General features: G+C 37.9%; 1 protein-coding gene across 1 annotated transcript; it reads left to right on the forward strand.

The window, feature by feature from the left end:
- Positions 1-768: 768 nt before the first annotated feature.
- Positions 769-11,065, forward strand: LOC101788928 (zinc finger protein 709-like). The gene is made up of 4 exons (XM_063233824.1): positions 769-879; positions 7,430-7,556; positions 7,753-7,813; positions 9,123-11,065. The coding sequence occupies exons 1-4, from the start codon at positions 877-879 to the stop codon at positions 10,246-10,248; spliced, it is 1,317 nt and encodes a 438-aa protein (XP_063089894.1). The 5' UTR covers positions 769-876; the 3' UTR covers positions 10,249-11,065.
- Positions 11,066-12,208: the final 1,143 nt, after the last annotated feature.

Genomic DNA, 12,208 nt, shown 5'->3' on the forward strand with positions numbered 1-12,208 from the left:
TCACAATTAAATAGTTGAGGTTGAGGAGTGTGGCTCCATTTCAGCCATCATTCTGACATCAAGCTCTTCAATATGCTTATTTTCAGAATTCAGGTTTTTTTGTTTGTTTGTTTGCCCTGGATTTGTAGCAAACTCCTTTGAAGGAGTGGAAATGTTTTGGAATCTTTCCTCTTTATTCATATGCAGATCATCATTGTTTTAATTTTAATTTCATTTACACAATAATTCTGCCCTTTTTGAGGAGGGGCGTGTATTCATTTTCTTGACTGGAAATGATTATATGGAGATAGTGTGAAAATATTTACTACGAAGCCTGCTGTTTTCACTCCATAATATTACTCTGTTAAACAGTCTGCTCTCCCTCTTTTCCATAGTGCCCTTGCCTAACCCTGGACTCCGGAAGTTTTCTGACATCAAGGGATTGATTCTTTCCTAGAATATTGATCGTAGAATCTTCTGAACACGTTTGTGTCTCATATTCAGGAAAAGTCCGATGAGTCATGAAGGAAAACAAAAGCAGAATTGAAAAGGAAGGGATAAAGCCCTTAAATGCAAGTATCCTTCAGACAAAGCGAGTTTAATGTTGTACTAGACAGCCTGGCCCCGAAGTCCCTGCTCTATAATCTTTTATTTGATAGCCACTTTGAACAGGTAGGGATTTCTTTCTCTCCTTATTTTTGGCTCATAAGAAGGGCAAGTGACACAGCTCCAATCAGTGATGAAGGGGCGGGCTGTATGAACTGTCCAATCAGGTGCTCCAAATTCGGAGAGTTCTTCCGGTGTCATGGCGCCGAAGAGTTTACTAGACCGTCTTTTGTGGTTTCTGCTGCCGACAGCCTGATTAGGAAAGACCTGGAGAGACCCTCAAGCCACACCATGGTGACGTTGTGGGATGGGATCCCTGCCACGGGGTGAAATTAGGATGAGATGTGAGAAGTGGTCACACCAGCTGTGGTGACTTGAGCCTCCGCGCTTTGGCCTCAGATTCTGAGGTCCTCCTGGACTGACAATGATTCATCCCCTGTCCCTTTTGGGCCTTTCTGGGACAAAGCTAGTTTTGGGTCCTCACTGGGACACCATCCGCCCACGATGTTGCTTTGGGACACCCCTACTGCCCTCGCATCTCCCCCATTCTGGCGAGAGGGGAGACCCTGAAGCAGTTGTGGTTTGGATCTCTGGTGTCATTTCTGCTAGCAGCAATTCTTGGAGGATTAAGTTTATAAATGTCTGTGATGCAGGATCTCATAGCCACGACTCCTTTTTTAAATGTATGCTTTTTATATTTTTTTTTGGTACCGGGGGTGGAACTCATGAATGCGCGCTTGCAAGGCAGGCGCTTATGCCGCTGAGCTAAAATCCCAGCCAGCCTCTGCTTTTTTATGTTTGTAATGGGCTCCTAATTTTCCAACATGTCCTCACTTTGAGAAACTCATTATAGGTGTGACAGAGTCCTGAGAATTCAGAGAAGTGTGGCAATGTGCCTCAGCGGCGGCGGAGCACTTACCAGACACTTGGTGAACACTCGGTTCCTTAAAGGGCGATGTATTAGACATGCATACTCTCTACTGAATTGTTTAGTTGACACCCGTACTCACCCTTAGGCTATTGAAGTGAGAACCGCCAGAGTTTAGAATTCACAGAAAAATGGGGGAGATGTTAAAGTACTAACAAGGGCAGGGGAAGGTGTACCTGCTAAGAATAACTGACAGAAGGGTCAGCCTGTTAACCCCGCACTGAGAAAGGCCTAGAATTGGGGCATTTCCATGCACTTGTATATGTGATACGTATATGAGTGGAAAGGGATTAGGTGTCCTCTTCTCCTAATTAATGGCTTTAGAGTCTGACCTGATGATGGACATTGTTGAAATATTGAAATGCTATCTAGGGTAGGCATTAATGGAGCACTAGAGTAGAAAAGAAGCCTAAATAGAAACTGTGCGGTTATCAGTTGTCAGGAATATACAGTTTTCTGGTTCGGATGGAACAAAGGAGAATGGACAGGGTGTGGAAGAGATTACCAGAATGAGTGCAAAGAGTAGCGCCTACAACAATATGAAAGATTGTTTTTAGGGTAAGCCTGAAGGAAGAATTGTGTGCTTGTTTGGTCTGTGAGGTGGCCAAAAGTCACAGGCTTGAAGAAGGAAGGGGAACTTAATATTAGGTAAATATATTTTTTGTTACCATTGATCAGTTGATCTAATCATTTTGATGCAAAATTGGTGCTTGATAGTTTTTATTGCACAGGAACTGAATTTTTAGGTTTTTTTTTTTTTAATGTTGAGATTTGGTCTCAAAATTTTCCCAGTGAACCATGATTTATTGATAGTATGTGTATCTCAATGACTGCTGCGGTAACATGTATGTGTCACTGTGCCAGTTTAAGACTGCGGTTCTTTATTCACCATGATTTACCAAGATTTTAGTGCTCACGTAAAGTTAAAATTAGCGAGGTGTGGTGATTCACACAATTACTCTCAGCTATTTAGCAGACTGCAGCAAGTGTATTACTGAACGAATCCTGGCCTGGATGATTGAGCAAGACCCTCTCATTTACCTCCACTGACAGTAACTTATTTCACATGCCTTTGGATCTGTGATAAATCTCCAGCACTGAATAATAAAAGTAGATAATTAAGTTGAAATCTTACCTTGAGGTTTGTATTTTATTCTTTTTGGAGACTAGTGATATATTGTCTAATTCTTGCTCAGGATGGTGGACTGCAGTAATGAATCACTCCTTTGGCAGCAACAGGCCACCAGTGGTGATCAAGCAGTGATGTACAGTGCACTGTATTCAATAAAGTGCATTAGTTATTTAGTGTTATGAATTTTGTATTGTGTTACATACATTTTCCCAAGCTAATCAAATAAGTGTGTTGAGCAGGTTTAAAGGACTCAAGGATTAGCAGTGATGTTTAACTGAACAAGCATATTCTGTACATTTTCAACACATTTTCTTTTTAACTTCCTTTACATTGATCATGATATTTTTGCTTTCAGTTTCAAGTAGAGTGTGTACTTCTACTCTAATAAATCCTTTGTAGAACATGGTACTCATCAGATTTTTTTTTTTTTTTTTTAATTTTGTTGGTACTGGGGATCAAACTCACAAACCTGAGCTTGCCTGGCAGGCACTTATGCCACTTAGGTTAATCCCCAGTCCCTAGATTGATTTTTTTGGAGAGCTGTTTAATCAAGTTGCCTAAAGCAACCTACTGAACACAACAGTATAAGTAGTATTTAAAAAGGGAACGCCATGGATTTTTTTCTTTTGTTTGCTTTGATTTCATTTGGTAGTTATTATTATTTTAAAAAGAGCCAAATGTGTTGGCACATGTCTGGAATTTGAGAACTGGGGAAGCTGAGGCAGGAGGATTGCCATAAGTTATAGACCAGCCTGGGCTCCATAGAGAGTTCACAGTCAGCCTCAATAGTGATGTCCTATCTTAAATACTAAAATAAAATTAAATGAGTAAAATGAAATAAAGAGGTGCCCCACTCTGTTCACACTACCTGGCTTGCATAACTAACAATTCAGTAGGATAGAGATTTTCAGTGACCAGACACAAGCCTGAGCAGTCTGAACAGAAACCAACAAGCATGTGCATGTATGAAGAGAAAACACTTCCATTACAACTTCTAATTCATGCAGATTTTGGAAACCCTTCTAATTGCTTTAACTTTTGGTAAATATCTGCTTTTGTATGCTAATTTTACCACTCATGTAATCTCACTTCCATTTCGATAACATTGAAGAGCTGAAGGCTTGACTGTCCAGAACTGTGACTTCCAAGGCTGTTTTCTTTTGCAGTGATTTATCTCTCTCCAGGAAAAGAGATGAGCATGGGCCTTTGTTATATGATCCATAAGTTCCGGGTAACTGCAGTCCCTGAATCTGCCTAAGTTCTCTTGGTTGCCCACACACTGAGGACAGACTCTGCATGTTGGTATCCTGGAGATGCCCGTGGGAGTGGCTTTTGACACAGTTCAGACAAAGCACAGAGCTTCAGTTGAAAGCACCTTTTGGTCTGTCTGTGGCTGTCGTCATACAGTATGAAGCAGTGAAGCCTGCCTAGCTTTTCACACAGTTGATTCCTGAAACATAGTGCAGGTGGTGAGGACAAGGAGAGAACGTGCAATGACAGATGCAACTACTTTGCAGACAGTCACTGAGCGGAGTGAAGGGCTAGAGATGTGGCAGGTATCGAGGCCTTTGCCCACTCTTGTACTTGTCTGTCATTCAGGAGCTTCTGTGTGTGCTGCATCTGCTAAGTCACTGGTTCATCAAGCAGTGGTGATTGTGTGTATGAGAAAACATGAATTCAGAAAAAAGGGGGGCGGCCAGAGGTTTAGCTCAGTGGCATAAGCACCTGCCTGACAAGCGTAAACTTATGAGTTTGATTCCCAGTACCAAAAAAAAAACAAAAACAAAAAACCATGAATGTGTTGCAATTTCTTTTTAAAAAATTTTCTTGGTACATTTTAGTTGTACACAGTGATCTTATTCATCATAGGAAATTTATTCCTATATGTTATATATTTTGATTCTTCTCTTTTTCCAATTCCTTCTCCTCATTTAACCCATCTTCCCTCCTCTATTTACAAAGGTTTGTTTATATCTCTTATTTTAATCATTGGTTTTCCATTTCTCCATTTTCTTTCCCCATTTGGCCACCTTAGTTTTCTTTCCTTTTGAATAATTCCTTCCCATTTCACAATTTCTAGGATGCATTTTGGCCCTTATTTACTCCTCTGGTTTCTCACACCAGTGAGACAATGCAGTGCTTACAATTAAAGGTCATGTTTGATCCAGCTATTTCACCTCTCGGTATCTTCCCAGAAGAATTAAAAGCATCATACCACAGCCATACAAACACACTCATATTTATAGCAGTACAGTTTGTAATAGCTGAATCTTGCGAACAACTCAAATGCCCATCAACTGAGTAACATAAATAGAGTAAGTGGGTATTTTTTTTAATTGGTACTGGGGATCAAACTCATGACCATGTGCTTGCAAGGCAGGTGCTTATGCTGCTGAGCTAAATCCCCAGCCCCACAGTAAGTGTTTTTAAAAAAATATAATGAAATACTCTTCTGCCATAAAGAAAGATTACATTTGAGACATTTCTATATAAAGAGATGCAACTTGAGACCATGCTCTTTATTTTATTTATTAATTTTTCTTTTTATCGGTACTGGGGATGGCACTCATGACTGCGTTCTTGCAAGGCAGGCGCTTATGCTGCTGAGCTAAATCCCCAGCCCTGAGACCATGCTCTTAAATCAGTTTAGTTGTTATAATCATGATAGCATAAAAAAGCATAGCATTTTCAGTATGGAGGCCGCGGACATTGAACAATGTCACATAACAAAAAAGATGGCTCTCATTAAGAGGAAAGCATAGCCCCAAATGTCAGCACTGCTGTGCTTGACTAACCTGCTGCAGCTATGTTTTCTTTCTGCGTGGTGCCCCTTCTCATCACTACTAGATTATACCCCGGGGCTTCCTGTGCATTTTTATGCTGCAGATACTGAGGACCCGAGATACTGATGAGTACTGTGCATGTGCTGTACCACTGAAATGCACCCCAACCTTAGGTGGATACCTTTGTAGTGCCCAACTATTCTGTTAGAGAATTCATACTTTAATTCATTCAATATTATTTTGCAGCTTTATTTGCACTGCTGATGTAGATGTAATTCCTAACAGGGTCTGCATTGTTAGCCTGCATAGCATTCTAATTCCCTTACCAGTTAGGGAAAGCAGGCTTGTCTGTCTGTCACTGAAATAAATGCATGAAGGGTGTGTACATTTAGTATGTACATTTTCTTACTTGCTGTCCAGAAACAGATTTGAGATAATCTCATGGATGCTCAGGAGCTTATTGTTTGGTGCAGACTGTGTATCATTGAAAATCTTATTATAAACCTTCCACACTATAACTACCACCACTGGGCTACAGTTTCTGTTCCTCATAACTATTGACATTAGACTTTTAAAAAAAAAGTTGGAGGCTTTCTTTTGGATTACAAACTTCAGCTTCTATACATAGCAAAATTTACTTGTTTCTTTTTTTTGGTCTTTTATGCTTTTATTTTTAGGCATTCTTTTTCCATTTCTTCAGTAAGAGCTTCTGTATATTATCTTATATCATCTTCTCATACTTGTGACAGCACTTTTTGTTTTTGTGTGTATTTCATTATATTCGTTCTTGTGATTTTTTTTATCTGTATTTTGAGTTCATTGAGAATTACCTTCCCTAACAGAAATCCTTACTATTGTCCTTTGTGTCTTTTCAAAATCACTGTAAGATTTGTGGCTCTATAATTAGTTTCAGATGATTTCCTAAGTCCTGTATCAGCAAGTCACGTTCTTACTATTTCTTCAATATTTGAGGTTCATATTTTACATTTTTCTTGAGTCTATGGAGAGTATATCTTTCAAAGTTTGGGACACATCTGAGTGCAAGGTGATCACTTGGTGCCACTGACATTTTTTTTTTACATTGTTAGCCTGTTTTCATTCTTTTCTACTTATTTATTTAATAGGGAGTAAAACAGGACAGTAAAATGAAACAAAACAAAACAGTGATAGGACAGTAAGAAATCCACAGTCATTACTATATTGCATATTGTTATCCTCTAAATAGTTGTCCAGACTAAGAGCCCCAAGCCTGCAAAGTTGTGACACAGGCTGAGATGATAATAACGGAAGTAATCTGACATTTATGTTGTTTGGTTGTATTCATTCTTCATAAACTTGTTCTAATAAAACTTTTTCAATTAACATTTTAATTACTCATATACTATATTTGATATTCAATTATGTTTTTTATTTGAAGCCAGATTAACAGTGCTGCTTCACAATAAGCAAAGAAGCAAAGTATAAAGGCCATAAATAATAAGAAAGCATTAAAGCCATTCATTAGGTATTCATGTGTCCCTGTGTTATATGCCTGGTGATCTTGTAGGCTCTCCTCTGTGAGCTCTGGATTAGATGCAGTGCACAGATCCCCTGGCAGTGACCCAGGAAAGAAACATTGCTGCTATTCTGCTGTTGCATTGACAATGAGTGGCAATCTAGAACCAGACTTTTTTTTTTCTGAAAAGAATGTACATACACATGAAATTGATGATCAAGACATGAAATTAAGATTTGGAAGATTCAGTCTCCATTCAGCTGTTTCGTTTTTGTTTTATTTTGTTTTGTTTTGTTTTAGTGAGTCAAGGTGTGTCACTGTGTAGTTCAGGCCTACTGTGACTTCACTTGGAACCCACACTGGTTTTGAACTTAGGGCAATCATCCTGCCTTAGACTCTGATTCCATCACATCTGGCTCTCAGTTCAAATATGTATTACAGGTATTGAGTTATCCCAACCTGTGGATCTCAACCCTCCTTTGAGAAATAAATGTATGGTCATTTAGGAGGCAGTGACCTTTGAGGATGTGGCTGTGAACTTCACCATGGAGGAGTGGGCTTTGCTGGATCCATCCCAGAAGAAGCTCTACAGAGATGTGATGAGGGAAACCTTTAGGAACATGGCTGCTATAGGTAAGGATGACATCTTTCTCATTTTTATCTCAAAGAATATGGTTTTTGCTCATCAATGCTGCTTCATTAAAAAAAAATGACCATACTTTGAAGAAAATCTCAGGACTGGCTCTACCATTTTATCAATCTAACTTGAATGTCTAAATTTTTTTTGTTATAGCATAATGAATTCTCCTATTTCTGTGTCATAATTCAGGAAGAACCTCTGATGACCATGAAGTTGAAGGAGAGCATCAAGATTACTGGAGATATCTAAGGTAATTTGTACATACAAGGAAATATAATGTTCCTCATGAGTCAGTGGGGAAGAATAAACATGATAATCAAGACATGAGGCCAAGTTCAATTTAATGTCACAAACATTTTGCAAAGATTGAGTCTTTCAACCTTACAATTGAATCATGAGCATGTATGAAATTTCATTTAGATTTTGTATGTAGGTGTATATCATACAGGAAATCCTATTAACAGATATTCTTCAGGATATCCATTCATGTCTACACATGAAAATAACACACTCAGTATCTAAAAATTCCTAACCTTGAAGCAGTATTCAAAATACAAAATTCTAGTGCTTCAGTAGGTAATTTCAAGCCATTGTCCAGAGAACTCAGTCCATTCATGACTTAACATTTTAGAAGGCATTCTCCAATAATGCTGTTGTCACTATGAGAGTCAGTACACAGATATTTCAAAAAGTAAAAATAGCAGTTGCATTTGATCCAGTATACCTCTCCTGAATATATTTGCAAAAGAGTTAAAATCATATTGTACAGAAACATGCATACTCATACACGAAGCCCGGGAACCACTGGTTGCATGGATGAAGGAAATCGTTGATAGGCTCAGTGTATTACTGTACTTTGATAAATCCAGCACTGTGGTTAGCAGATCATGCAGGATGACAAGTTGAAGCACAGCCAGTGAAACTCATTCATCAATGAGAACCTCAAAGTATGAAAAAAAAAAAACTCCAGAGATTTTGTGGTAGGATCTTTGTTTAATTCCCAGCACTGAAAAGAAAAAGAAAATATCTTTTTTTTTTTTTTTTAATCGGTACCGGGGATCGAACTTACGACTGCCTGCTTGCAAGGCAGGTGCTTATGCCACAGAGCTAAATCCCCAGCCCCAAGAAAATATCTTCTATATTCAACCAAAAAGATGGGCAATATGCTGTCAGCTTTCTCCCATAAAGTTAAGTGAAAAACTTCAGACAAAAATGTTAAATGGTTCTCGTATGAGAAGCCAAAAACTATAAATTAGTAAAGTAAAGAAGAGGTGAAAAAGGAAAGGTTAACTTTTGGAGATGGGAATCACAAAAAGTGAAACGAGAGGAAGGAGAGTGATGGGGGAAAGGGTATCAATATGTGATACACATATATGCCAACTGCAAAATAGAGCAACATAAGCATCTCCTAATGAATATGACGGGCAGTGGATGGTTAGAGGGTATTCTCCTAGGATTCAATTAATACATTTTCAAAATTTCTTAGGCATCAAAACAAAGTTTGTTCTGTTAAATCTTTAATATGGAGAGTTTTTATCATGACTTTTTTTTCTTAACAGCAGTGAAGATGTAGAGAAATCCTATCGATGTAAAATTTGGAATAAATATGAAGAAATATTCCTTTGGAATCCAGATGCTAAAATGGACATGCAAAAAGCTGGTTTAATACAAGCAAAAAGCCTTGATTGTAAAACACCTCTGAATGGGCATTTGTCACTGAATGTGCCCATGGTAGCTCACACTGCATCAGAGGCATATAAATATTTGAGATCTTTAGAGAAGTTTTATAAATGTACTCAACGTGGAAGAAACTGCTGTGATTCCCAGTCCCTTCAGAAACATGCAAGGACTAAGGCTGGAGAGAGACCTTATCAGTATGATCAGTGTGGGAAATCCTACTCTGATCTTAGTGAAAGAGCACATTTTAGAGATGACTTCCTATGTAATAAAAGTTTGAAAGCTTCCAGCACACCCAATGATGATCAAAACTGGGAAAGACAACACTATGGGGGAAAAAATTGTGTATATAAGCAATGTGGACAATCTTTCGTCAGGCACAGAAAATATAAAATGCATGGAACAGCTCACATGAAGGAGAAATCCTGTGTATGCAAGCAATGTGGCAAAGATTTCAGCAAATATGTTCATTGTCTAAGACATGAAAGGACTCACACTGGGGAGAAACCCTATGTATGTAAGCAATGTGGGAAAGCTTTCAGCACAAGTTATTATTGTCAGATACATGAAAAACTCCACACTGGGGAGAAACCCTATGTATGTAAGCAGTGTGGGAAAGCTTTCAGCACACATGGCTATTGTCAAAGACATCAAAGGACTCATAGTCAAGTTAAATCATATTTGTGTAAGCAATGTGGGAAGGGTTTCAGCACACATGATTATTGTCAAAGACATGAAAGACTTCACTCTGATGAAAAACCCTATACATGTAAGCAATGTGGAAAAGCTTTTAGCATACGTGATTATTGTGTAAAACATGAAAGAACTCACAAACAGGCTAAACCATACATATGTAAGCAATGTGGGAAAGCTTTTAGCACAAATCCTGACTGTAAAAGACATGAAAGACTTCACACTGGAGAAAAACCTTATGTATGTAAGCTGTGCGGGAAAGGTTTCACCAGAAATGCTCATTTGCAAAGTCATGAAAGAATTCACACTGGATAGAAAAGCTATGTATGTAAGCAATATGCAGAAGCTTTCATCACACATTCATATTGTCAAATACATGGAAGAATTCACAGTGGGGAGAAACTTTATGTAAGAAATGTGAGAAAGTTTTCAGGACACATAAATTGTGAAACAGGAAAGAATTCACACTGGGGAGGAAACCTTATATATTGGTTGATACATTGTGTCAAATTGAGAAGTTTAGAAGTTTAAGCAACTCAGCAGGGATCCAGGGTCATCACTTTTTAAACATCCTGAGTGTGCAAGAAGAGGGTACTGAGACTGTGGGTGCTACACCAGCCCTGGTAGGGTGTAGCCTACTTAAAATGTAAGGGAGGAAAAGTAGCTTGCTGTTCCTGCACTTCAGCTCTTACTATGTTTGCTGTCTTCTGCCACTTAAAGTGTTGTCTCTGCCATGCCACCTTGCTTTGGAGCCATCTCATTATAGACTGAAACCTCCATAAACTGTGAGCTAAATAAACCTTTCTTAATTTTGAGTATCAGGTATTTTTTGTCCCAGCAACAAGAGAAAAGTAACTAAGGTATACTATACATGCAAATAATGTGGCAGAGCTTTCAAACACATGAAACAACACACTGGCGAGAAATCCTACATAAGTAAGAAATGTGGGACAGCTTTCTGTATAACAAATGATGTTTTTGAGTTCAGTGCTACATTTTCTATGAAGATAAATATTTGAGAGGCTTGTGAGCATGTGTTTTTGAGCTCAACGTTTCAAAATTGAGACGTCATTACATAACCTATTTATTAGCATGCTGTTTTTCATATAATAAAATACTGCTTGTATCCTAACATCATTGTACATTATTTCGTGTATATATGTCACTATATATTTCATGTATATAGTGCTGCATGCTTTTCTTTTTTACTGGAGCCAGTACTATGATTTACATAAATTTTTATGTCTTCTTACCCTCCACGTTTTCTTTTCATGTTTATATTTCAATGACTTTTAATTTTCTGTCAATTTTCCCATTACATGTACAAAATATGAGCTATACTGCTGTGATAGTCTCATTGCTCTACATCAGCAGGGACATATATTATCTCCAAAAGGATATGGATTATTTTTTATTTTTTTATTTTGAAGAGAATAAAACCAAGTGAGACAAAACAAAATAGAGTCAATCAAAAGAAAAGGATGAATATGGTACATGACTTAAAAACAAAATACAAGGAGATAAATAATGGCTACTGTAATGCCTTTTGTTATTTTCAAAAGAATTACCCATATCAGGTGTAATAAAATGGAACAAAACAGTACAGCACAAAACCAATAAAAACAAAACAATGGAGACAGGACTTCAAAAGGATATAAGAGTAAAACCACAATGGGTATCATAATGCATCTTATTGACTTCAACGTAGTTGTTTATACTATCAGACGTGATACTATCAAACAAAACAGAGTAGAATAAGATCAGTCAAAACAAAACGATGAAAGCAATACAGGGCTTCAAGTCAAGCTAATAGGAAATCAACAGTTGTTACCATAATATATCCTGCTATCTTTGGAATAGCTGTCCATGCCATCAAATCTAATACAAGTAGGCAAACTAAAACAATAAATCAAACTAAACATAATAAAAATATGGATTTCAAATCATGATAAATTAACAGTGGCCACTGCCTTCCCTTTTTAGACAAGTCTTCCCCTTTCACTTTCACAGGATGTGTTGTACATTTTGGTACCACTAACTCCTTTAGTTTTTATACTAGGGAGGCAACATGCTATTCACCTAGATGACTAAACCTTTTTACCTCTGGACATGATCTCAACTTGTATCCATTTACCTACAAGAGCCTCAAGGTTATCTTTATAGCTGAGTAGTTTTCCATTGTATAAAGGTGTCATGGCTTGCTAACCAATCTGCAGCTGATTGGCAAGCTACTTCAACTTTTTTCTGGTTTCCTGTCGCATAGAGCATTATTGTC

This window comes from Cavia porcellus, unplaced genomic scaffold (genome assembly GCF_034190915.1).
Source record: "Cavia porcellus strain 051 isolate PalLab524CR breed Dunkin Hartley unplaced genomic scaffold, mCavPor4.1 scaffold_23, whole genome shotgun sequence".
Taxonomy (NCBI): domain Eukaryota; kingdom Metazoa; phylum Chordata; class Mammalia; order Rodentia; family Caviidae; genus Cavia; species Cavia porcellus.

Coding starts and splice junctions, on each gene's coding strand:
- LOC101788928 (XM_063233824.1), top strand. Junction 7,557..7,752: donor TAGGAACATGGCTGCTATAG/GTAAGGATGACA, acceptor GTCATAATTCAG/GAAGAACCTCTGATGACCAT. Junction 7,814..9,122: donor GATTACTGGAGATATCTAAG/GTAATTTGTACA, acceptor TTTTCTTAACAG/CAGTGAAGATGTAGAGAAAT.